Genomic DNA, 27,042 nt, shown 5'->3' with positions numbered 1-27,042 from the left:
GAACCAACGTCCACACAGGCCCTGGGCGTCTCTGGGAAATGGGAGCTGTTGGAGGTTTTAGATTTGCTTTTTGGAGGGATCACTCTAGCTGCCCCGTGGAGCATGGATTTAAGAGGGACAAGTTGGGAGACAGGGAGACCAGTTATGATGAGGGTGAAGTTGTCTAGGGGAATGATGCCAAAGCCTGAACCATAGGTATGGTTAAAGAGAGGAAGGGACACATTTGAGACACATGTTAAGAGGTGTGCTTGGTAAATGAATGGTGCACATGGCAAGGGAGAGGGAAGAGTCCAGGATGGTGCCCAGGCTGTTTGGTGATTGGGAGGATGGTGATCCACTGGGACCCCAGGCAAAAGAGGAGGATTGGAAGGGAACATGGTGGGTTGAGTTTTGATCAGGGTGTGTCAGAGGGGCCCCAAGACATCCTGGGGAGATGTGGGGTCAGCAGCTCCATGTGCGAACTTCAATCTCAGGGGAGAGGTCATGGATGCAGTGAGTTACCAGCAATGGGTGCCACTTAAACCATGAGAATGGGTGAAGCATCACAGGTGGACAGAATGAAACTGTGAAGGAGCTGTCAGAGAGGGACAGGGAGAACCAGGAAAGGGCAGAGGGCCAGAGAGGCCAAGGGAGTGGAGTTTGGAGGTGTGGTATGTGGTATGGCATAGTGCAGTGGTTCTCAGACTGTAATGGGCCTATGGATTGCCTGGGGAGCTTGTGAAAATGCAGATTCCTCCTCAAGGCACTCTGCATAGCCAAAACAATTCTGAAAAAAACAAAGCTGGAGGACTCACACTTCCTGATTTCAAAACTTAACTGCAAAACTATGGTAATCACAACATTAAGTCGTGGCATAAAGACAGACACAGAGACCAATGGGATAGAATAGAGAGCCCAGAAATAAACCTCTTGTATATGGTCAGATGATTTTCAACAAGGATGCCAAGACCACTCAGTAGGGGAAGGGTGGTCTTCTTGACAAACAGTAACAGAACAACTAGACATGCACATGCAAAGAATGAAGTTGGAGACTTACCTAACACCGGAGACAAAAATCAACTTAAAATGGATCTGTGACCTAAACGTTAGACCTAAAACTAGAAAACTCTTAGAAGAAAACATAGGGCAAACGTTTCATGTCATTGGATTTGGCAATAATTTCTTGGATATGATACCAAAAGTACAGGCAACAAAAGAAAAAGTAGACAAGTGGGACTTTATGAAAATTTTAAAAATGTATGTATCAAAAAACACTATCAAGGCTGAGGTGGGGAGGATCGCTTGAGGTCAGGAGTTTGAGACCAGCCTGAGCAAGAGCGAGACCCCATCTCTACAAAAACTAGAAAAATTAGCAGGGTTTGTGGCACACACCTGTAGTCCCAGCTACTCAGGAGGCTGAGGCAGGAGGATCATTTGAGGCCAGGAGTTTGAGGTTGTAGTAAGCTATGATGATGCTATTGCACTCTAGCCCAGGTGACAGAGTGTGACTCTGTCTCAAAACAAACAAACAACACTATCAACAAAGTAAAAAGGAAACCCATAGAATGGGAGAAAATATTTGCAAATCATTTATCTGACAAGGGATTAATATCTAGAATATAGGGAGAACTCCTGATGCTCAACAATTAAAAAAACTTTACAAGACTCCCAGGGGTGCTGGTGTAAGGGAGCCAGGGACACCCACTGTGAACTGTTAAATGCTTGCCCTGGGGCAGTCCGGCTTAGGGTCATATCTTGCCTCTTGAATCTTGACCTCTGGGTCCTTGGGTGGGTTCCTTGATCTCCCAGACGTGGTAATGGGTATACCTGTTCCTAGCTCATGGGGCCGCTGTGGGGATTAGATGAGATCAGCGCTGTGGTCACGTGGCTCAGGGCCTGGTACATCGCAAGAGCTCATTAAACAGTAGGTATCTACTGTTTATTACTGGGAGTCTGGAGAAGGTGAGCGATGGCACAGGCAGGCTGCAGTGACACAGGCTGGTCAGCCCGAGGGGTGGTTCCTTAGTGAGTACTCTCCTGCCAGCGTCTGGCCTTCTGCTGAGCTGGCTCCAAATTCCCATCTCCTCTGTGTCTCCTCTGCGTCGATGGGACTGGGGGCTCCTGGCTCCCTCTAATCAAGTTTGCAGAGATTCATGGATCAAATCAGATACTCTATTCAATACTCTATTTCCCAAAGAGAAATTTACTGTCAGATGGACTTCCTGACATCCCTCCTCTGTAGGAAGCTTCTCCAGTGCTGGGTGAACCCACATGAGGCCAGATAAGCTGGGAACACAATCTGAGAGTTTCATGCCCGTGGGCTCTGAGCCTTGCCCGGGCCACTTCATCCACAGGGAAATGCCTGCCAGCTGGACCCAGCACTTGGGCTGGCCTGGCAGGGCACCACATGCCTGGCTCTGCTCCCACAGGCCCCACCACCGTGTGCCTCCATGACACCCCCTTTTTGCTGATCCTAGGTATCCAGTGAACACGTCTTTTCTTGAGGTTTGTTCAAGGTCTCCTTCAGGTCTGGGGGCTGTTTTGTCTCTTGAGGGTAACTTCGCATGCCCTGACCCATGACCAGTCAATATCCTAGACTGAAATTTGACAAAGCTTATTGTCAAGAGCCATGGAAGGCACCTCATGTGTCCCCTCCCCACTTAGCATTCACACAGAGTTTCACGAAGGAGGGAGCAGTGGGTCAAGTAAATGATGGCATTTCTATACACAGAAATACTTTGCAGATTTTTAACATTAGTGTGAGGTAACCATGATTAAAAAAATGTCTACCATATTGTTAAGAAAAAAAGCAAATTGCGTAATAGTATGTATTGTATGAGCCTATTTGTACCTAGAGTATCTGGGGACGTTTACTTTTAAATAGGTTGGCCAAAGAGGGCCTGAAGGCTCTGAAGGAGGTGAAGGAGTGAGCCATGCAGCTATCTAGGGGCACAACTCTCTACTCCGTGGTTCCATAACTTGGTATCTATCTGCGAGTGTACTTATCACTCATCCACGTGTACTGTGTTTGTACAAACACAGACCCAGGCTCAGTGCATGTCCCCCCAGCTGTTCCCAGGGGCTACCTCTGGGGAATAGCTGGAGGACGGAGTAGTATGGTGGGGAATGGGATGCTTTTACTCCGTTACTGCAACTCTATACAAATTGGTGCTTTCATTGATTTATTTTTAACAGTAAGCATATTATTTTTACAGTTTAAAGGTTTTTTGTTTTGTGTTTTTAAGAGGCAGGGTTTTGCTCTGTTGGCCAGGCTGGAGTACAGTGACCCGTTCACAGCTCACTGTAACCTCAAACTCCTGGATTCAAGTCATCCTCCTGCCTCAGCTTCCCAAAATGCTGGGATTACAGATATAAAGCACTGCACCTGGCTTAAACTTTTTTTAAAAAATGAACTTTTATAGCCCTTCCCCCTCTGCAATGAGAGGGTGGCCTACAGAGTCAACACCCTACTTTGATTAGCTCTGTTGAGGACTAAATGAGATACTTGGTATATGACTGCCAGTGGTTGTGCCTATGCCTAAAAAAAGGTTAAATTGCTTTTCCTTCTCATAGTCTTCCTCTCAGTGCCAGAACAGGGCTGGGTGTGCAAATGTGCATAATATAACGACGAGTGGAATCCTGGTCATAACTGCCTTAGTGTGAGTCTGTGGGAGGTGGCGCCTCGGCTTCTTCCCCTCCAGAGAGATGAATGAACCCCTTCAGGGCTTGTCCAGAAGACCCCAAATCCTCCTTGAGCTTGTATGTGGTTTCTGGCCACCTGTCCTGGACACACACTGCACCATCATCATCATTTGTGTCACCATTTTAAACTCTATTCCCACCACCAGCAATAATTGCTTTACAAATAGTTTATTGCTTAAATTATTGTGAAAGTAATATATGCTTTTTGGAAAATCCATTAAAGTTTAAAGGAGAAAGTAAGAACTCACTTAGAAATGCTTAATGTCAACATTTTGGTGTGTTTTTTTTTCTGGGTCTTCATTTTTATTAATACGTTCTTAAAAGTCCTCTTGGTCTCATGTCATCAGAACAGGAGAGTCATTGGTCGGTTAGGTGAAAAGTTAATGTGGGGAATTGTATAAAAGGATGTGTATGTTGCTTAAATATTTTAACCTAAACATACCAATTTACATTTATTAGTCAGTCTCTTGATGTAGAGCCAAGATCTGCTGATTCAAATTCCCCAGAGTATCCTCATAGGAACTCTCCTAAGGCAGGTTCTGTAGTTGTCAGTTTTGGCTTCTTTAAAGTGGAACAAGAGCCTGAACATGCTTATGAACAAATTTGGGTGCAAAATCCTTCTAGAAATTTTACTGAGTATTTTACAGTTGTCTTCCTTATATATAATGTGACAGCATTTTTTGCCTTTAGTGTAATTTTTAGTTGACATGTAATAATTGTACATGTTTATGGGGCACAGTGTGATATTTCAATACAGGTATTCAATGTGTAATGGTCAAATAAGGGTACTTGGCACATAATATCACTGCAAACATTTATCATTTCTCTGTGTTGAGAACATTCAGAATCTGCTCTTCTAGCTATTTGAAAATATACAATAAATTGTTGGTAATTAGAGGCACTCTATAGTGATGCAGAACACTAGAACTTATTCCTCCTATCTAGCTGTACTTTGTATTCGTTAACCAACCTTTGGTTAACCCCCCACCCCCACCCTTTTTTGCCTCTAGTAACCACTGTTATACTCTCTACATCTATAAGATCAACTTTTTTAGCTTCCACATATGAATGAGAATATTTGGTATTTATCTTTCTCTGCCTGGCTTATTTCAATAACATAATGTACTCTAGGCTCATCCATGGTGTCACAAATGACAAAATGTTCTTCTTTTTATGGCTAAATAGTATTCCATTGTGTACACATACCACATTTTCTTTATTCAGTCATCTGTTGATGGATACTGAGGTTGAATCCACATCTTGGCTGTTGTGAATAGAGCTGCAATAAAATGGGAGTGCAGATATCTCTTGAACATACTGATTTCCTTTCCTTTGGATATATACCCATTAGTGGGATTGCTGGATCATATGGTAGTGCTATTTTTAGTTTTTTGAGGAATGTCCATACTGGCTTCCATGCTGTACTAATTTACATTCCTACCAGCATGAGCTCCCCTTTCTTTGCAACCTGACCAACTTTTGTTATTTTTTGTCATTTTCATAATGGCCACTCTAACTGGGGTGAGATGATAGCTCATTGTGGTTTTGATTTGCATATCCCTGGTGATTAGTGATATTGAACACTTTTTTGTATACTTGTTGGCCATTTATCTGTCTTCTTTTGAGAGATGTCTATTCATCTCATTTGCCCATTTTTAAATGGGATTATTTGTTTTTTTCGTGTTGAGTTGTTTGAGTTCCTTATATATTCTGGATATTAATCCCTTGTCAGATGAATAGTTTGCAAATATTTTCTCTCATTTCTGCTTATAGTTTGATATAATTCCATTTGTCTGCTTTTGCTTTTGTTGCCTATGCTTTTGAAGTCTTCGCCATAAAATCTTTTTCCAGATCAATGTCCTGAAGCATTTCTCCTGTGTTTTCTTCTAGTAGTTTCATAGTTTAGGGTCTTACACGTGAGTCTTTAATCCATTTTGAGTTGATTCTTGTATATGATGAGAGATAGAGGTCTAGTTTCTTTTTCTACCTATGGATATACAGTTTTACCAGCACCATTTATAGAAGAGACTGTCAGGCCGGGCGCGGTGGCTCACGCCTGTAATCCTAGCTCTGGGAGGCCGAGGCGGGTGGATCGCTCGAGGTCAGGAGTTCGAGACCAGCCTGAGCAAGAGTGAGACCCCGTCTCTACTAAAAATAGAAAGAAATTATCTGGCCAACTAAAAGTATATATACAAAAAAAATTAGCCAGGCATGGTGGCTCATGCCTGTAGTCCCAGCTACTCGGGAGGCTGAGGCAGTAGGATCGCTTAAGCCCAGGAGTCTGAGGTTGCTGTGAGCTAGGCTGATGCCACGGCACTCACTCTAGCCCGGGCAACAAAGTGAGACTCTGTCTCAAAAAAAAAAAAAAAAAAAAAAAAAGAAGAGACTGTCCCTTTGCCCATGAATGCTCTTGGTGGCTTTGTCAAAAAGCAGTTGGCTGTAAATATGTGGATTTATTTTGGGGTTCTCTATTCTGTTCCATTTGTCTGTGTGTCTGTTTTTTATGTCAGTACCATGCTGTTTTGGTCTTTGTAGTATTTTTTTGAAAGCTTACATTGTGATGCCTCCAGCTTTACTCTTTTTGCTCAGGATTGCTTTATCTATTTGAGGTCTTTTGTGGTTGCATACAAATTTTGGGATTGTTTTTTTCTATTTCTGCAAAGAATATAATTGGTATTTTGATAGGAATTGCATTGAATCTGTACATTGCTTTTGGTAGTATGATCATTTTCACAATATTAATTCTTTTAATCCATGAACATAGGTTGTCTTTTTATCTTTTTGTGTCCTCTTCAATTTCTGTCATCAGTGTTTTATAGTTTTTCTTGTAGAGACCTTTCACCTCCTTGGTTAAATTTATTCCTAGGTATTTTATTTTTTTTCCTGTGACTTTCCTTAGAGTTTATAGCTCTAAGAGTTTTTTGGTGGAGTCTCTAGGTTTTTCTATATAAAATATCATGTCATCTTCAAACAGGGACAATTTGACTTCCTCTTTTACAATTTGGAGATGTCCTTTGTTTCATTTTCTTGCCTAATTGCTCTGGCTAGTACTTCTAGTACTCTGTTGAATAAAAGTGGTGAAAGTGGGCATTGTTGTCTTATTCCAGATCTTAGAGGAAAGCTTTCAACTTATCCACTTTCAATATTATAGTGGCTGTGAGTTTGTGATATATGGCCTATATTGTGTTGAGGTATGTTTCTTCTATACCTAACTTGTTGAGAGTTTTTATTGTGAAGAGATTGAGTTTTATCAAATGCTTTTTCTGCATCTATTGAGATGATCATATAGTTTTTGTCCTTCATTCTGTTGATGTGATGTGTCATGTTTATTGATTTGCATATGTCAAACCATCCTTGCATCCCTGGGATAAATCCCACATGATCATGGTGTATTATCTTTCTGATGTGCTGTTGGATTTGGTTTGCTGTATTTGGGGGGGAGGGACTTTTGCATCTATCTTCATCAGGGATATTGGCCTGTGGTTTTCTTTTGTTGTGTTCATGTCTGGTTTTGGTATCAGGGTAATGGTAGCCTCATACAATGAGTTTGGAAGAATTCCTTCCTCTTCAATTTTCTGGAAGAATTTGAGAAGAATTGGTATTAGTTTTTTTTAAAAAATATTTGGTAGAATTCAGTAGTGAAGGCATCAGTTCCTGGGCTTTTCTTTGATGGGAGACTTTTTTTTTTTTTTTAAAGAGACAGTTTCCCACTTTTGCCTAGGCTGGAGTGCAGTGGCATGATCACATCTCACTGCAGCCTCAAACTCTTGGGCTCAGCTTCTTGAGTAGCTGGGACTACAGGTGTGCAACACCATTCCCAGCTAATTTTTTGATTTTTTTTTTTTTTTTTTAGAGACAGGAATCTCACTGTGTTGCCCAGGCTGGTCTCAAACTCCTATCCTCAAGTGATCCTCCTGCCTCAGCCTCCTAAGTAGTTGGGATTATAGGCATGAAACACTGTGCCCAGCAGGAGACATTTTATTACAAATTCAATCTTGTTTCTTGTAATTGGTCTGTTCAGGTTTTGTATTTCTCCTTTGTTCAATCTTGATAGGTTGTATGTGTCTAGAAATTTATCAATTTCCATTAGGTTTTCTAACTCATTGGTGTATAGTTGTTTGTAATAGTCTCTAATGATCCTTTGTATTTCTGCGGTATCAGTTGTAATGTCTCCTTTTATGTCTCTGATTTTTGGGGGGTATTTTCTCTTTTTTTCTTGGTTAGTCTAGCTAGTGGTTTGTCAATTTTGTTTATCTTTTCAGAAAACTTTTTTTCATTGATCTTTTGTATTTTTTTAGTCTCAATTTCTTTTATTTTCGCTATGATCTTTATTATTTCCTTCCTTCTACTAATTTTGTGTTTTGTTTATTCTTGCTTTTCTAGTTCCTTGAGATGCCTTATTAGCTTGTTTATTTGAAATCTTTCTACTTTTTTGATGTATGTATTTATTGATATAAACTACTCTCTTAATACTGATTTTGTAGTATCCCATAGATTTTGATGCGTTGTGTTTCTATTTTCATTTGTTTCAATGAATTTTTAAATTTCCTTCTTAATTTCTTTATTGACCCATTGGTTATTCAGGAGCAACTTGTTTAATTTCCAAGTATTTATACAATTTAGAAAGTTCCTCATGTGGGTTTCTAATTTTATTTCATTGCAGTCAGAAAAGATGCTTTATTTTAATCCTTTTAAATTTGTTGAGACTTGTTTTGTGGTCTAACATGTGGTCTGTCTTGGAAAATGTTCCCATGTGCTGATGAAAAGAATGTGTATTCTGCAGCTATTTGATGGAATGTTCTGTAAATGTCTGTCAGGTCCATTTGGTCTAAACTGCAGTTTAAATCAATCTTGATTTTCTGTCTAGATGATCTGTCCAATGCTGAGAGTGGGGTGTTGAACTTCCCAACTATTATTGTATTGAATTCAATCTCTCCCTTTAGATATAATATTTGCTTTATATATCTGGGTACTCCAGTGTTAGGTGCATATAGTTTACAATTGTTTTATCCTTTTGCTGAATTGATCCCTTTATCATTATATAATGACCTTCTTTGTCTCTATTTACAGTTTTTGACTTAAAGTCTGTTTTTTTCTGATATAAGCATAGCTACTTCTGATTGTTTGGTTTCTGTTTGCATGGAATATCATTTTCCATCCCTTCACTTTCAGTCTCCATGGGTCTTTACAGGTGACATGAGTTTCTTGTAGACAATGTATAGTTGGGTCCTTTTTTTTTTTTTTTTTTAACATCCATTCAGCCAGTCTATATCTTTTAAGTGGGGAATTTAATCCATTTATCTTCAAGGTTATTACTGATAGGTGAAGACTTACTCCTATCATTTTGTTAATTGTTTTCTGGTTGTTTTGTATGTCTTTTGTTCCTTTCTTCCTCTCTTATTATCATTATGGTTTGGTGTTTTGTTGTTGTTATTTATAGTGATAAGGTATGCTTCTTTTCTCTTTCTCCTTTGTATATTTCCTCTACCAGTAAGTTTTATAATTTTGCATGTTTTCATGATAGTGATTATCATCTTTTTGCTTCCAGATGAAGGATTCCCTTGAATATTTCTTGTAAGGCTGGTTTAATGGCGATGAATCCCTTAGTTTTTGCTTGTCTAGGAAAGACTGTATTTCTCCCTAATTTCTCAAGGATAGCTTTGCTAGATATGTATTCTTGGCTGGCAGTTTTTTCTTTCAGCACTTTGAATATATCATCCCATTCTCTCCTGGCCTGTAAGGTTTCTGTGGAGAAATCTGCTGTTAGTCTAATGGAGATTCCCTTATATGTTACTTGATGCTTTTCTTTTGCTGTTTTTAGAATTCTCTCTTTGTCTTTGACTTTTGACAATTTGACTATAATGTGCCTCTAGGAGGACATTCTTGGGCTGAAGCTGTTTGGGAATCTTTGAACTTCCTGGATCTGGATGTCCATATCTCTCCCTAGTCTTGGGAATTTTTCAGCAATTATTTCATTAGCTAGGTTTTCTACACATTTCCCCTTCTGTTCTCCTTCTGAAACTCCCATAATACAAATATTTGGTCGCTTAATGGTGTCTTGTAGGTCTTGTAGGCTTTCTTCACTCCTTTACATTCTTATTTCCTTTTCTTTCTTTCTTTTTTTTTTCTCCAGCTGTGTAATTTCAAATGACCTGTCTTCAAGCCCAGAGATTATTTTTTCTACTTGATCAAATCTGCTGTTGAAACTCTCTGTTGTATTTTTTATTTTATTCATTACATTTTTTAGCTGCAGGATTACTGTTTGGTTCTTTTGTATGATTTCTATTTTTGTTGAATTTCTCATTCATATGAATTGTTTTCTTTTTGTTCAGATTTTTAAGATAACCTTTATTTTTTTTTTAAGTTAATATATGCAGTATAGGAAACTGAAAAACACAAGAAGCAAAGAACAAAGTCATCCACAATCATAAGCAGTTTACAGTTTGATGTGTCCTAGATCTTGGGTGTACATATACAACATCTAATTTTATGAGATTGAGATTGTACAGTATTATGCTTTTTCACACATCATGAATATTTGCCCATCCAAAATCTCAGAGCTATATGAGTATTTTGATAACTAAGAATACACCACACCAACTCAATCAGTTAGGAAAAAATGTAATCCTGCCTTTCTTGGGACAAAAATTTCATAAAAGACAAAAATGGCAACAGGCCTCTAGATAAAAGTGCTGGCAGAGTTCTGATTAAAATACTACATTCCCTTAATGTTCACTGTACTCTTTTTCCTCTGGCTTCTTTCACTCAGTATAGTTATTTTGAGATTCATTCATGTTGTGGTGTGTATCAATAGTCCATCCCTTTTTATTGCTGAGTGGTATTCCGTGGTACACATGTACCACAATTTGTTTATCTGTTTACTTGATCAACATTTGGGTTGTTTTCAATTTGAGTCCATTACTAATAAAGTTGCTCTTGCTTCGGCCTCCCAGAGTGCTAGGAATACAGGCATGAGCTACCGCGCCCGGCCCATGCCAGTCATTTCTGTGCTGTAAATGGCCAGTATTGCTCCTGCATTGGGGAGCCCTGTAGGGATGTGAGTGGAACAACGGGGGGTTTCAGTCTGTGGCCAGGATTGGCTGGTGGGCGGGTCAGAGTAAGCAGGCCTACAGAGAAAGGCAGGGGGACTTGAACTTGATGGTATAGGAAATAAGAAACTGTTGAAGGTTCTAGAGTTGGGGAGTAGCATGGCTTGTGCAGGAAGGATTAGGGGTGGGGTGGAAGGGACTCACAGGTGGGTAGGCCACTTGGGAGGCTCTCATGGTGAGGAAGGTCATGTGTTAGGCAGACATGAAGAAAGGATTAAACATACGTACATATACACATGATCAGGGGAAATGCCCGCGTGAGGAAAAATCGGTAGACAGCCAGGGGAGGTGACCTCATCAGACCGCAGTACAGGTGGGACCCTGAGTGAAGGAGGGGGTGAGAAAGGAAGGGAGTTGGGTGGAAGCATTTTAGACAATTTTAAGAAAAGTCTGGCAAGGCCCTTGGAATGTTCTCCAGCCAGAGCCACAGTCCCTGGCCAGAGGAGTCTCATGTGACCCAGGAATGGGCCTGGCTTCATATCCCTTCATATCTCTGTCATCGGCGGGGAGCAGCTGTGGGAAGTGTTGTCTTGGAGCAAACACGGGGATGGACTTCAGAGCTCCCCAGCCAGGGCCTTGGTTGAGTGTGTGTCCTGCTGTGGGAGAGCCCATGGATGGCATGGGGATGACTGTGGCAAGGCACACAGGGAGGTGGCTGCTGTTGTCCTAGGGCTGTCTGTTGCGAATAACACATGCTAACCCGGACTTGCTTCAACAGGGAGGAGCTGGAGCTGTTCTGTTGCAAATCACGGGACATCCCAAGGTGGGTGGGTTTCAGGGTCAGTTGAGTCAGGGCTCTAAGATGAGGCACTTTCCACCCCTTCGCTCTGCTTTGCTTCTAGACTGGTGGTGCCATGGCCATGGCGGTCCCAGGAATTACAAATGGATGCAACGATATCTAGAGGGAGAAGAGCGGGCTCTCTCTTGTGCTGCTTTCAGAGGAGCAAGGAACCCTTTCTCAGAGGGGTCCCAGCGGATCTCCCACTGTGCTTCACTGGCCAGAGATGGGTTGCAGGGCCATTCTCGACCCCGTCCTGAAAGGGGGAATGGAACTGCTGTGGCTGGCTTCCCAGGGGATGGCAGCCCTGGCTGCACCGAGAACCACCTGGGAAGTTTATTTTTATTTTTTTTATTTTTTGGAGACAGGGTTTCACTCTGTCGCCCAGGCTGGAGTGCAGTGGTGTGATCATAGCTCACTGCAGCCTTGAACTCCTGGGCTCAGGCAATCCTCCTGCCTCAGCCTCCCAAGTAACTAGGACTACAGGTGTCTGCTGGATAATTAAAAAAATTTTTTTTTTTTGTCGAGACAGGGTCTTGCCATGTTGCTCAGGCTGGTCTTGAACTCCTGGGCTCAAGTGATCCTCCTGCCTGGGGCTCCCAGTGCTCAGGAGTCTCTAAGTCCTGGGATTACAGGCGTGAGCCACCATTCCCAGCCTCCTGGGGAGCTTTTAAAAACACCTGTGCCTGCGCCCCACACTCAGAGTTGCTCTATTAATTGGTCTGGAGTGAGGACTGGGACCTCCCTGGTGATGCGATGTGCAGTCAGGGCCGAGAACCGCTGCTGTCTTGGAGTAGAGGAGATGTCAGGGAGTCAGCCACCATGACCACTACAGTCATTTCTAGCTTCGTGTGGCCTGGACAAGTCACTTAACTTCTTTCAGCCTTAGTTTTCTCCTCTGTAACATGGGGGCTGGCACGAGCTACCTGCTGTGGTTACCAGGAAGATGGAATAAGCTCAGGGTGCTTGCAGGCTTTGCAAACTCTCAGTCAGCGAGCCCAGAGGCATGGTTGCTTCTCATCCTCATTCCATTTGGAGGGAAATGGCAGCTCCTCTGCTGCCAAGAACAGCCAGGGTAGAGATTTTTCTTGAGCACAGCTTCCTGCCATTAAGACAAAAAAACGAAAGAGAAGGGAAAGGACAGACTGGGGAGCCACAGGCAATTGCAGCGGGCTTCGGGCTTCTTTCTTCTTGGAAGGCGTGGGTTTGAAGGCGCTGCTATAAATGGTTTATGCAAACGAGTTGGAGGCGCTCTGTTCCCTGCCGCTTTACTTTACTCCCGGAGAACTGGGAGGGAGCCAGACGCTAGGGCTTCAGCGTCTCCTCCCGGTGGTCTTGCAGTGGGCGGGGCCAGGGGATGCTTTTCTGCTGTGGTCAGGGAAGATGGTCAGATAAGCTCTGCACTCCGCTTGCCGCCGTGTTCCAGGACACACCTGGCTGCCTGGCTTCTTGGCTCTTCCTGCCTGAGTGAGCACTAGCAGGTGCTGCCAGTAGTACTGGGGGAACAAGGAGGGCTATCCTTGGGGCTGTGAGGTCATGGGACAGGCAATCTGTCACCTTTGGTTCCCACTGGGTCCATGGGACCTGGGGCATTGCAGCTAGTGGGGGGACCTCAGGGCTGAGGCCTGGAGCCTGGAGGGGGGCGGACGCAGCAAAGTCAAGAGCACACACCAGCAGCCCCAGCCTCCCTCTTTGCCTCCCTCCTCTTCTCCTTTTCTTCTGTCCTTCATAAAATCTACTTGGAGCGCCATGAGTGCCTGCCATGCTAGGGGCTGGGGATCCAGAGGTAAAAAGTCTCCTGTCTGCCCTTAGGTTGCTCCCAGTGTGGGGAGGGGACTCTTGCCATCACTGTAGGGCTGAGGCCGCACAAAGGGCTGGACGTACCTTGGAGATGGAAGTTCTGGTCTATTCCACCCTGGGGTGCTGGGATGACCTCAGAGGGGTGAAGGTAAGGTAGGAGTTTGGAGTGACCAGTGTGGGGGGAAGGGCAGGGAGAGAGACAGTGTTCAAACAGCAATGGACATGTGAGGTGTGGCTGTGTTCTAGGACACACGTGGCTCGTGTGCATGGAGTATCAGTACATGGGTGGGGGGACGTCATGGGAGGCGAGGCCAGACACACGGGCTAGGACCAGTTCACAGAGGACCTTGAATGCACCCTGGAGGGGGGTAAAGCTTATCCTGAGGTGCTTGGGAGCCAGCGGGGGCTCTGAGCTGGGCAGTGGCCCAGCTGGGTTGATCGGGCAGAAAGGTCAGCCTGGCAGCCCTGAGGAAGGGACCGGGAGGTTGGAATAATTGTCCAGATCAGGATGATGCTGGTGGGCTGCACTGTGGGGGAGCCAGGGGATGGGAGGAGGAGTGGACTTGAGAAGGACATAGTGACTGCTGACACCTGACTTCTGGCCTGGACAGCGGGACTCAAGGGGCACAGCAGGCCCCGGGGGTGCCCGTGGTGGGAGGGTCAGGAAGAGGACTGAGAGTGCGATTCCTGCTGGCCCGTCCCTGGTTTTCCACCAGACCTTGGTAGAAGGGGGAGGAGCTCTTTATTGCCTCCCCCCAAGTGATCCCCTCCCACCTCCGAGGGGCAGGGAACTCCTGGGTCAGAGCTAAAGATGAAGGAGTCCCGCACCTCCATTTTACAGACGTGAAAACTGTGGCCCCAGAAGGGGTTGACTTGCCCAAGGTCACACAGTGAGTTACGGCAGGTGGTATCACGGCTGGTAAGAAGGGACCCTGAAACACAGTCTAACGCAGCCCACCGCCTTAAATTGTCCCTGAGAACAAAGAGCCGTCCCCTCCGAAGGGGAAGTGGGTTCTGCTAAGCAGAGTTGAGGTTGTGGGCATGTGGGGTTTGTTTCAGAGAGGGGAGGGGCGCCCTGGGAAGAGGCCTCCGCCCTTATTTGCCTATTGGTGGGGCACCACCCACCTCCTGGAGCCCAGACTGGGAAGGCCGGAGAAGGGAGCCAGGGAGGTGCTGAAAGGGGCTGCCCTGCCCGAGTCTGCCAACCCAAGTGCCAGGCTCTTGTGGTCCTTCCTAGGCCTGGGTGGAGTTTTGGCACAGCCTTGGGGCCTGCCTGGAGCCCAGGAGTCCCGAATCCCAGGGAAGGCTTTGCCCTCTAAACCTCTGTGCAGTGCTGGGTCTCTGGTGGCGCACCTAGGCTCCAGAGCCGGAGGGAGGGAGGATGGAATTGCTTCCTGAAGACAGGTTCCTGGAGAGAGAGACAGGAAGGCGGGAACCATGAGCAATGGGTGAATGTGCAAATTGGGAGGCAGCTCCAGGGAGGCAAAGGGGATTTCTGTCATTGCAGTCACCCTGGGGTGGCTCCCCTTCTTGGGCTGTCCTTTGGGCAGGAGGACCACAGGCCTGACAGCTGCCTTTGTTTGGCCACACCTGAGCTCTGGCTCCAGAGGGAGGGGTGGCCAGCACTGAGCCAGCCACATGCCCGAGGTCCCCAGGTCTTTAGGGACTGAAAGCCCCTGTTTGTGGGGCGGTGAGATGTGAGACAGGGGCTTAGTCCAGCGCTAGGACTAGAGGTGTAGTGGCAGGGAACAGAGCTCCATCATGTGCTTAGTGGGGATGAAAGCCACTGGCCTCTCCTGAGAGGCCCTGCATGGACCCCGTTACTCACAGGTGCCTCTGTGCCGGGGTCTTGCCCTTGGCTCTGCAGCCGGCACAGCCGATGTCCTCTGGGCTCCAGGTCGTGGCTCGTGGTGAGGGGCGCAGAGCCGGCATAGTCTAGTGGCTGGACCTCAGGTCACCTCTCACGTTTGCTCTGTGAGGACAGGAGCTCCTGAAAAGGACCTGCCACCCCCTTTCTCTCTCTCTCTCTTTTTAAAATGTTCAGTCCAATGAGGTGTGTTTTTTTCCTTCTTCTTCTTAATTTCAAAATCCCCTTTCTCTTTACAGAGCATTTTCATGTTTGCGCCTCAGGGCCTGTGAGAGCGGGCGCCCTGCATCAACCCCCACCTTCTCTTTTGGACACGCGTGTGCTGAAGCTCTGGCCTGGAGCTCAGAGGCCCTTCGGCTCAGTGTGGGAGTGGGCCCAGACCTGGCTGGGGCGGGGCCTGCAGCGGGTGCCTGGGTGTGTGGCAGGGGCCCTGACAGGGCAGGACAGTGACTGTGGGTGGGTGTGACCATTGGGATCCGCAGAGGTGACATTTGGGCCTACGCTGACCCTGGGCCCCAGCGATTGACACTGTGTTTGTTTAACTGAAGGTGGCTGCTCTCAGGGACAGTGCTATGCAGCAGACAGCCCTGGAGCCTGCACCCCTGAGTCTGCCATCTGGGCCCGGCTCCGGCACTTTATAGCTCAGGCAATTCATTTCCGTCTCCTGGAGCCTGTTTTTCTCTTTCCATTAAAAGGAATGAGCATCTGTCCCGTGGTACCTACAGGGTGTTCTGGCAAATCCAGGAAGGTTTTGGTGATAGTGCTTTGTAGCCCTTAAGAGCTGGGTCGTTATTCTGAGAGGCCACACGGCAGAAAGGCAAGTGCTTGGGCTCTGATGTCCAGTAGGTGTGTGTCTAAATCCCAGCTTAGCTGTGTATTGGCTGTGTGACCGGACAGCGTTCAGTGTGCCCTGGCCTCCATGTCCCCAGTGAGGGTGCCGAGTCCTCCTGCTGCCCTCTCCTTCTGGGGGCCCAGAGCAGGTGTTTCAAGATGCCAACAGCAGATATAATTTTCTTAATTGGTTTAGGTACTTCTTGGTCTTAGTTCCTGCCTAATTTTTGCAGAGGAAGAGGTGCTAGTACCCCCACTGGTGGGGTAAAGGCCCCCCAGGGGAGCCAGGTCAGAGACCACCATGGGGTAGGCCCAGTGGGCTACAGAGCTGTGGGGGGCAGAAGCCCCCAGGCAGCGGTAGGACAGCTCTGGGCAGACTGACTTGAGATCAAATCCCTCTCTGCTCTGCATCCTGGTTTCTCATCTGTCAGATTGGGTAAAGACAGGGCCTTCGCATAGCGCTCAGGACTGCAGCCCCTCTGTAGCCCTACCATGTACGCAGCACCTGTGCATCCCACCCTGCTCTGAGCACACTACGTGTGTGAGCTCATTGCATCCCCAGTGGCCCTGTGAGGTAGGCACTATTATTATCAACCCCATCTTTCAGAAGAGAAAATAGACACCAAGTAGGTGTTAGAATGAAGCTTTGAACCCAGGCAGTCTGATCCAGAGCCTACTCTTAACTGCCACCTGCGCTGTGGAGCCCCTAGTGTAGACAGTGCCCTAAGTGGTGGCAATGGGTAGCATTTGGTGTTGTCAGATCTTGAGATCTGGCTGCCAGTGGCCCTACGGGGAGTGCCCCAGCCATGACCCTGGGCCCCTGTGAGGTTTTCACTATCACTTTGTTGCACCTGCTAGTACCCAATGTCTGAGCCCAGAGGTGGGAGTGAGAGGCCCCCAGGGTGGGCAGCAGGCCGGGCCAGGGCTGGGGCTGGGAGCAGAAGTGCAAGGCCAAGGCAGCTGGTCCTGGGCTCTGCAGTGCTCTGTAAGCTGGACTGGGCGGGGCAGGAAGCAGGAGAGAGCGGAGGAAGCAGATTTCTCGGAGGAAGGAGGGTGGGCCGCAGGACACCCAGGGGTGTCTCCCAGCCTTGGGTGGCTTCAGCTGGGGGGGGGCCTGGCACCAGAAGGGGTGGACACTGGGAGCCTTGGCCGAGCCGTGTGTGAGTGTGTGAGTGTGAGTGTGGCAGGGGGTGGGGGCCATGGAAGGAGGGATAGATTGGAAGGGGGAGGGGCTGTCTCTGCCTGCAGAGGAGGATTTAACCTCCTGCCATCAGCTGCCAGCTTTTCTCATAATCCAGGCAGGCCCGGCAGGGATCAGCAGAGTGTGTTTCCACACCTCTGGTGGACGAGGCTCATGTCTTGTCCCAGCACATCCATCACTTGTCCTATGCCCTGCGTCACCCTGTGTCTCCTCGTCTCTCTGCCCCTCCTCTCCCCGTGGATGTCTCATTGTCTGCTCCTCCTCACCGTCCCCAGCAAGGTCGCAGTGTCCGGAGCACATCTTATACATTCAGACCCTGGTGATTGATCACTGTGGTCACTGGGGCCAGGGCTAGCTTCAAGTTTAAAATCCACTCTACTCTGAACAAAACCAGAGCGCCGACCAGGAGACAAGGCGCAGTGTTTATCTGCTTACTCGAAGAACCGACTGTTGCTTGCCTGGCACTGTGAGATGGCGTTTGCATGGGAGGCTCAGCAGGTGCCTGGTGCGGGGGGGCTGGGTACTGAGTAGATGGGCCAACACGGTGTGTGGATGGTTCTTACTAAAGCAGGTCCTCCGTTTGTCCTCCTTGGAGTGACATGTGTGCTTAGTGCTGTGCTCACATCCTGCATCCCAAGTCATTCCTTTCCAAGGCCGGGCAGAGACCTTGGCCCCCATTAGGTTCTCGGGGTCTCCGAAGAGACAGCAACAGCAATAGTCGCCCTCACAGACTGCGCCAGACCACAAGCCTTCTGGGTGCCATGTTGTTCTGTTCTCACAAGCACTCGGGCCTTGTTATTTCTATCGCGGAGAAGAGATCTCGGAGGCCCAGAGAAGCTCAGTAGCTTGCCCGCCTGACCTCAAGACCAGAGCTCCCAACCTCCGCATGGGTGGGGTGGGCACATCTATCCACCCTTCCTGGCCGGTGACAGAGATCTTATCTCAGGGCAAATGTTTGCTTCCAGTGGGGGCTCTGTGGGTGTGGGCTGTATCTGGCACACTCTGTCCTGGGAGTAGGAAGCTGGTCTCTTCCTTGCTTGGTCCTTTCTGCCTGGCACGGATGACAACTGCTCTGTTGAGTCCAGGCTGGCCCCGAGGCCCAGAACTGGGAAGCGCAGGCAGGTGTGTTTGTGTCTTGGCGGGTCCGAGAAAGGGCTGCTTGGCAGTGGGCCTGGGGCAAGAGGGCTGTTTGCTCAGATTCCCTTTCAGTCCCCGCCCCCGCCTCTGCACCTGTTGTGTTCCCATCATCCTGGGCGGCTGGCAGCTGTCACTGCCGGGGCACCTGTCCCAGCCCCAGAGGACGCCCTCTGGGCTCCCTGGCTCCGGTTTCTCTGCAGCACAGGGCACACGCTCCCTCTCTCTCTTTGTGTGCCTTTGTCTTCATCTCCCTCCACATCTCTCTCTCTTCCAGCCTCAGGCAGTGGACTCCGCTCTTGTCCTGGCTCTGGGCATGGGAAGAAGCGTTCGCCTGGGGTTTCCTGCTCCTTGTTCCCTTGTGCCAGGCCCAGCCTAGTGGGTAGGGAGGATGGCCTTGGCAGGTCATTCTTAAGCCCCAAATGCCAGGTGACTCATCAGTGCAATCAAATTATCCCTTGTTCTTGATGGAAGAAACACTGCAGCAGCCAGGGGCTGCCTCCCAGCTCCTCCCCGGTGGGCTGCCTCCCAGCCCCAACCTCTCCAGACCCCAGCCACTTCCCCCTACCTCATACAAGAGAAGCTGTCCCCTTCCCTTATCCAGTTTTGTCTTCTATACCTCCTGATGCCCTGACTTATATGGCATATTAAGCACAGCACTGGAAGACATTACTCCTGACTTCAAGTCCTCCTTACCCTCTAGCCCGTGTGCAACCTTGGCAAAGTCTCCCGTGCCATCCCTGTAAAATGGGCCCGTCTGAAGGTAGGGGCTGGACCCAGTGTTCTCTGGAGGCTCTTCCCCTCAGAGATCTTGGTGTCTGTGATGCCCAGTGACTTTGTTCCCTGTTTTATTCTGCCATTGCTGGCTCAGCCCTAGACCGTAAGTTCCGAGGCAGCAGGTTCAGGCTGGGAAGGAGGGTGCTGGGCCTGCGAGTCAGGGATGGGAAAGGACTCGGTGAGGAGAGAGTTGAGCTGGGCAGCCCACCATGGACACCAAGTTGCACCCCAAAGGGAAGAGGAGCAGGAGGGAGCAGGAGACGGGAAAGGCAAGGAAAGAAGGGGTGGCCTGGTGGTGGGAGGGTCTTGGGGGCTGAATGGGTTCAGAGAGCCAAGGGGACTGAGGTTCCCTAGATGGGGCCAGAGGGCAGATGCAGCTGTGGCTGAAAAGGAAGGGAGTTTCTTTCTGAAGCCCACTGGGGATTCTGTCTGACCAGGGAGCCCTCACGGGCACATCCAGCCCCACTTCCTGCCTGTGGGCTTTGAGGTATCAAGCCCCTGCCCAGGTCACAGATGGGTCTTTTTGCTCCAAGGTTTCCAGGATGGCATCTCTAGCCTCTGTCTGGGTCACCTATCAGCCGATGAGAAGTCCAGCCCTACTGCCTGTCCCGTCTCCTCTGCCTTCAGTCAGGCTCCATCTCTGGGATATCACCTTGTGTCCACTGGAAAACTGCTAGGCTCTGCCACCACATAGAACCCTTCTGATTCCTTAAGAAGGTCCATTGTCACCTGTCTCCTCTTCCCCAAGCCAGAGGAGCCCCTGCTCTTTGCCCTTTCCTGGAAAAAGCATGAGTTTCGATGTCAGGCAGGTCTGGGTTTGAAGCCCACTTCATCTTCCCTGCAGTATAACCTCTCTGAGCCTCAGCTTTATAGCCTGCAAAATGGGGTGATTCCAACTCCCAAAGGGAGGTTGTGGATTAGCTGAGTTTATACATGGGAAATACTTAGCACAGTGCCTGGCACGCAGCGAGTGTATGCGGTGCACATGGGCAGTGTAGGTCTGTCGAGGATGTGTGCTTGTTGAAGGGACGTTAGGCGTGGGGTAGAAGCCTGGAATCTGGTGCCAGACTGCCTGGGTTTGCATCCCTGCCCTGCCACCTTCTGGGTGAATAACCTCTCTTCGTCTCCTTCTTCTCAACGGTAAGATAGTGACAATAATCAAAATGGTACCTGTTGATAATAACGCCAACACCTCCTCATTCAGCCCGTGCGGACCGGAGGAGTCAGTGCCTGTACATGGAGACAGGAGCGGTGTTGTTAACAAGCTCCACGGGCTTGACTGGAACCTCCTGAGGGCCGGGACTGTGTCTGTTTTGCTCAACATTGGGTCCTTGTCACTTCACCCAGTCTGCATGTAGTAAGCGCGTGAGGACCTAAGAACGAGTGGCAGTCGGCCTGGGCGACTGGAGGAGAGGGGCGTGTGCGTGTGACACTCCATCCATGGGGTGTGCGTGTGCGCGGTGCGGTGCGTGTGTCTGCCAGGCCGGGGCATCTCCGCGCCTTCTGGAGCCGGCTGCTATTTCAGGAAGCCTCCCGTCTCCTCCTCCTTATGTAAATAAACATGACAGATCCCCTCGCTGTAGGAGCGGGGAGCTGGGGAGGGTGGGAGCGGAGGCGGGGGCGGCGGCGGGGCGGTGCGCGCGTGCGTGTGTGGCCCGCGGCGGGCGCGCGCGTGCGGAGGGCGCGGAGGGCGCGGCGGGCGGGTGCGGGGCGCGGGCCCTGCCATGCCGGCCGGCCGCGGGGGAGCGGGCGGGGGAGCGGGCGGGGAGCTGCCGGCCGGGGCGGCTGGGTGACGAGCGGCCGGCCAAGCGGAGCTGGCCGCGCTGCCCGCTGCCTGAGATGGGGGGACAGATCACCCGCAGCACCCTCCACGGTAAGGCCCCCCGGATGCCCCGGGGCGCTCACCCCCAGCCTGGGGAGCAACTGGGGAGCGCGGGGGAGGGCGCTGGGGCTGAGAGCCGGGTCATCCCCTGCCCTTCACTCCTTGGTGGGCTGCGGGGTGGGGAAGCGAGGGGAAGCGAGGGACAGCGGAGAGCAGGAAGAGGGGGGCTCTCCCTGGCAGCCAGGGGGAGGTCGGGCGGCCGAGGGCCCCACAAAGTCTCCTTGTCCTACCTCCTTGTGCTCTTAGCCGGCACTGACCAGCCCCCAAGTGGGATGTGAAGTCCTGGGCTGCCCTACGCGCCTCTCCCTGGGACTGAGGCAAACCAGTTAGACAGACAGCTGGGGGGACCTGTCTGACCCGGGATGTGAGCCTTGGAGGTAGTGCTGTGTTCCACCGTGGGGCCAGGGGAAGACGTGTGGGCACGTGTGTGTGCACGAGTGTGTGTGTGTGTCTGTGCTTGTGAGTGTGCGACGGAGGTGTCCGTGGGTGCGTACCTGTGCTGGCTTGTGCCTAGGCACACGGGCGTGCAAGTGACAGCGCCCCACATTGCCTGACCTCCAATGTACTCTGCGGGGGAGCCCAATAAACTCCTGACCCCTGGGGTGCAGGTCCACAGCCAGACGGAGCCACAGGCGGGGAGAAGGGGTGGAAGGGAGGGAGGGTGGCCGGCTCCCTGTGCACAGGGCTGCTGCTCACCCCATCTCCTGTCCTCTCGTCCCCCTGGCTTTAGTGCTGTGATCTTGGGAGCAGCATGGCCAGTGTGGCGGTACCAGACCCAGAAAGGGGAAGCCATCCTGGGGACTTATTTGTCTTCCCTGGGTCCTGGGAACTGGGATTCCATTACAAACTGGCTGGTGCCAGAATAGCATGGGCTGACCTTGGGGAGTCCCTGCCACACTCCCCTATGTTTCCTCCTCCTCGCTCGGACAGGGTGTTAGGAGACGGGGTAGCCTCCATCTGCTGAGTCCGGTGGACACTGAGGCCCCTGGGAGAGGCCCAGGAAGGAAGGAGGTGGTGGTGGCTGGAGTGAGTGAGCAGCCGTGGCCAGAACTGATGACCAGGTGGCTTCCCCCTTCCAGGCTCTGGACTTTGGGAGAGTAATTTGTAATTAAAAAAGAAAAAGACAGGGAAAGACATGGGAAAAGCAAATCATTGGCTCTCTTAAAAGGAAATGAATTTCGTCCTGGTCCTGGAGGGCCAAGTGACAGATGGAAGGCCCTGGAAGACACTTAATCCAGAGCGAGGGTAGGGGCAGTGCCAGTGGCCTGGGCCTTGGCCTGAGACTTGGGTAGGGCTGACCTGGGCCTGGGCCTGGCCCTGCCCGTCTGCAGGCCGGGTCTCTTCTCAGGGCTCGCTGGCCCCAGTGGGGCCTGTTGGCAGAAGGTCTGAGCCGACTGGCATTTTCCACTGGAGTCAGACTTGGGCAAGCCTGAATCTTGGGAAGGACAGAGAGGCCCTCAGAGCAGGCTCAGGACATAGCACACTGTCCTTCAGCTGCCTGGGAGCCCAGGGTTTGTAGTGGGGTGAGGACCTAAGACCACCTGAGCTCATGCTGTGGAGTGGACAGACGTGTGTTGTGATGAGGGCAGGTGTCTTCCTGAGCGTTAGTTTTCTCATCTCTCAATGGGGCTAGTAAAAGTGCCCTTCTTGTAAGATTATAGTGAGGGTTACCTGAATCACTGTGGATAGAGAACTCAACACGGGGAAGATCAAGAGGGCTTGGGAAGGCAGTCTGAGCCCAGGGTCCTATTCCCTCCTCCCTGTATGTCCCATTTCCCTGAGGACAGGACCATTGCTTGGGGTGCACTGAGCACTCTGGGAGTTGGGCATCCAGGCTGGGTGGCCACTGGGGAGCCCTGATCACATGCCCCCATCTGCCTTGGCCTTCATCCCCTTGCCAGGACCACCGTCGGCTCGGCTCCCCTAAGTTGGCCTTGGCCTCTACCTCAGCCGGCCACCCGCATGAGTAGAAGGGGGGGAGGTGGGGGTGTGGAGAGGAGTGGTTTGCCTGTGCCCACAAACCCCCTGACCAGGCACGCTGGCTGCCCCAGTGGCTCTGGTTTCGCCCCCTTTTGGGAAGTGAGCTGCGGCCAGCAGAGATGCAGGGCTTTGCTCCTCCTCAGGGGTGCCCTCCGCCGGGCTGGACTCCTGAAGACACATTTAAATGGTCCTTGGTTGTATTTTCACTGTGGCCTTGGGCTTTTGGTTTGTTTCAGGCCATAGATTTTGGATTGCTGGGTTACGGTGGGTGAGGGGAGGGTGACAGAGGGGCCAAGGACTGTATGTGTGTGTGTGTGTGTGTGTGTGTGTGTGTGTGTGTGTGTGTTTCTAGTCGTGTGTTTGTGGATGTGTCTTGGCTCTCTCTTTTCTGGTGTCTACAGATCGTGCATCTGTGTTCTGAGTCTCTGTGTACCTGTGTGATGTGTCTCTGTGTTTAAGGGATTGTGTGTTATCGCGCCTGCATTTCCATGTGGGGGCAGCCACATTTGTGGTCCTCTGTGTCTGTGACTTGCCTGTGTGTGTGTGTGTGTGCGTGCGTGTGCATGTGTGTGGTGGTGAGTCGTGCTCCCCTGGGAGCAGCCTGGCAGGGGGCCGATGGGAAAATGAATTCCCATTTGGAAAATGGTTTCAGCAGTTACATGCCTGGTCTCTCATCGGCAGGTTTCCAGAGCTGCTCCCGGTCCCGAGGGCAGGCTGGCAGGGCAGGGAGGGGGCACACAGAGGGGGGCAGTGCTAACACTGGGAGGCCTCCTCTCCCCTTACCCCTTCATCCCTCCCTTCTCTTTCTCCTCTTCCCTCCCTTTCTCCTTCACCTCCTTCAGTGCTCCCTCCGTTTGCTGAGAGGTTGACGTATGGGTGACACACACACATGCACCCACACATACATGGCACTGCCAGGTGCGTCTCTGGATTTGACAGTTCCTGAGTGTTGGAGGATGCTGGGTGCAGGGACCTGAGACATTGGTTCCCACTCCCTCCTGTCACAGGGGTCGGGGTGGGGAGTGCTGTGGCCCCGAAAGGGAAATGGCTGACTCTGGCCATACTGCTGGTGCCTCAGAGGGGAAGTACGGTCTTGTCCCTTCTACTGACTCCCTGTTTGTCCTTCTTGGGTTCCCTAATCCTCACACAGGCAGCAGGGCAGAAAGCACCCAATGGCCTTATGAGACCTGAGATTAGCACAGAGGGAGCCGCCTGTCTCCTGGCTGCAGCTCTGGGGGCTTAGGCCAAGGTGAGCGCCCTGGAGCCCGAAGGTGTGTACGAGCGCCCACACACGCTGGAGCCTGTGGGCTCCAGGAAGGCGGGCATCGAGTTGCTCCATCTCCGTATTCTGACCTCAGCCCTGTGCCTGGCACACAGTGGCACACAGTAGGTGCTTGGTCAGTGAGTCGATGGGGAAGATAGAGGCCTTTGTCCGCTGGACCACGCAGCAGTTGGAGCTGAAGGTGGCCTGGGGGAGGTGGGGGGAGCTGCCTGAGAGGTGAGACCCAAGCTGGAGAGGAAGGGGAGGCGGACGGTGTTCCGCGCCTGCTGGCTGTGTGACTTCAAGTCAGTCCCCTCATTTGTCTGAGTGACTCTGAGCCCACTTCTGTAAACTGGGGATGGCAGGTCTTGCCCCGCAGTGGTAGGAAGGATTTAGTGAGCTATGGGCACGAGGGCAGTACACCTGGCACACAGTAATTGCTCCGTAAGTGGGATGTGCTGTTGCGGAGGTCTCTGCGGAGGCTCCCCCAGGCCTGTGTGTGCACACGCACCCGGCTGCCTCTGCATCCCCCGGGGCCTCCGCGACAGTGTCCCCTGGGTGCTCACGTCTGCCATGAGGCACACCCACTGTCTGTGTTCATGTATGTATACACGCGTGAGCGTGGGTTTGTGTGAGGGGACGAAGGGTAATGGTCTGTGTGGGGTGTGGACCGGTGCGGCCAAGCCGTGCCTGGGGGGCTTTGGGGAGGCACTGGGAGGGCGGGGACAGGGAGCTGAACCCAGAATAGTTATCATCTGCAATCACCTTCTGGAATCTTGGGGTGGAACAGGGGAGGGGGAGGAGGAAGACTGGTCCTTCTCCCAGCATGAGAATATTGGGAGGCACAGCTGTGTGCCCATCTGGTTGCTGGAAATGTCGGAGACGGGCATGTCGCAGAGGGAGTGAGAGCGGGAGGCTTGGTGTAGAGATTAGGTTGGCTCTGAAGGTGCTGGTCCTGCCGTTCCCTGCCACTCTGCTTCACTCACCTTGTCACCATGAATTCCTTCAGTCTTCCAGGGAGTGGCAGGATCTGCTGTACACATAGCCGGGAGATGACACGGTGCTAACATGGCCCTTCACCCTGGGCCATAAACGACAAAGGTGTGGGCGTGGGGGCTGCAGAGGTCCTGGAGAAACCGACTTGGTGAAGCGGAGGTTCACGTAGGGAAAGGGGACTGAGTGTGCTGGCCAGCTAGTGTGGGCCCACTGAGGAATCTCTGCGCAGCGTGACAGATCTGCGTTCAGAGCCCAGCTCTACTACCTGCCAGCTATGTGACCTCAGGCAAGTTATTAGCTTGCAAACCCTTCGTTTACAATCCTTTCTGTCCCCCAATCCCCTTCCCACCTGTCCTCCCAGGAAGGGTGGGAGTCAGGAGTCCTCACCCTTCCAACTGGTCTTCCAAATTCTTTCCCCCAGAGGGAGCCCTGTTCAATTAATGTGTGTAAGTGAGTCCAAGTCAGGACCACCCTGACAATCTGAGATTAGGGCATTTGGGTAACATAAGACTGCGGTGTGCAGCCTCTCACTGGGCTGAAATGAACTGACTGTTTCTTGTGGTCACGCCTGACTACAGCCCTTGCTAGGGTCGTTGTTGCTTTTATTTTGAAAAAAGAAAAAAAAGACCTTATGTTGGGATCAGGTGTTAAAGTTTGCAAAATTCTTCCACATTTATGAATTGACTGGGTCCTCAAAACAGCCTGGATAGGTGGGCGGGGCAGCTAGGATGGGCCTTACTTTACAGAGAAAGAAACCAGGGTCCAGAGAGGCGAAGCAACCTGCCCCAAGTCACACAGCAGGTGTGTGGCCTGGCTGGGCCTCCTGCCTCCAGGGCTCATGCTCTGAGCCCCACCCACTGCCCAGAGTGTGAGACCAGCCTCCCTTACAGGAGGTGGAAACGATGATGCCAGTGCTGGTATTTAGGGCCGTGGCTTCAGAATAAGGCGGTCTTGAGGCAGTGGGATTCGGCTGGGTCTTGAGAGGGGCGTGGTGGTGGGTGGGGTTTGGAGTGGTGCAGGTGAGGCGAGGCCACGGCTCGAGCACAGGTGTGGAGGTAGGAAAGCAGAGAGTGGTGTAAGTAGTAACAACAATAATAATAACAACCACTTACTGAATTTTGCATGCACCATATCTTTTAATCCTCACAAGGATCCCATGAAGAAGGTCTAGCCTCGACCCCATTTTACAGATGAGACAAGTGAGGCTCTCAGAGGTCTTACAGTTAATGACAGAGCTGCTGGGCGTTGAGGCAGCCACGCCTTGGGTTCAGATTTGGACTCTTCACTCTGGTTGGTGACCTCAGCGTGTAACTTAACTTCTGAGGATCTATGTCAGAGTGGCATTGGGAGCGTGAATCAAGACGCTGCCCGCTAAGCCGTGCAGAGGTTGGGCGTCGTCGTCAGTATCGGTGCCGCTGCCCTGGTTCGGGTGGTCAACTCCCTCCCTGTCTCTCCCTGGCTGGGCATCTGGGGCTCTGCCAGTGGTTCTGGGCGGAGCCTTGTGGGAGCAGCGGGGAGGTCAGTCTGGAGGCTTTGTGTGTCCAGGCGTCTGCCCGGGGACCCCACCGAGAGGCAGGAATGTGATCCAGAGCCAGCTGAGGGTCACCCCAAGGGCTGGCCAGGCTTGTGTCTGGCAGCTCATAAATGCCCAGGAGGAATGGGCCGAGGGGGCAGTTTCCATCATGTCAGTAGCAGCCTCGCCTGAGTGGGTACCTCCCCTGTGGCTCCCAAGAGATGGTAAACCT

At 50.6% G+C, this 27,042-nt stretch overlaps 1 protein-coding gene across 3 annotated transcripts in view; it reads left to right on the top strand.

Annotated features, from left to right (window-relative positions):
• Positions 1 to 27,042, top strand: part of NEURL1 (neuralized E3 ubiquitin protein ligase 1) — a 69,973-nt gene that overhangs the window by 18,003 nt on the left and 24,928 nt on the right. The window contains exon 1 of one of the 3 annotated variants that reach the window (XM_045568470.1): positions 18,332 to 18,389. The exons of 1 other annotated variant lie outside the window; for it this stretch is intronic. Coding sequence is in view for 1 of the 2 variants with exons in the window: in XM_045568469.1 (XP_045424425.1) it covers positions 21,018 to 21,051 (34 nt within the window). In the remaining variant the exon portion in view is untranslated. Of the gene's footprint in view, positions 1 to 18,331; positions 18,390 to 20,891; positions 21,052 to 27,042 lie in introns of those variants that run through there. One more of the 3 variants, XM_045568469.1, reaches the window with a different exon arrangement.

This window comes from Lemur catta, chromosome 14 (assembly GCF_020740605.2).
Source record: "Lemur catta isolate mLemCat1 chromosome 14, mLemCat1.pri, whole genome shotgun sequence".
Classification (NCBI taxonomy): Eukaryota; Metazoa; Chordata; class Mammalia; order Primates; family Lemuridae; genus Lemur; species Lemur catta.
Note: the sequence above shows the minus strand (reverse complement) of the source record. Positions and strands in the feature narration are given on the sequence as shown.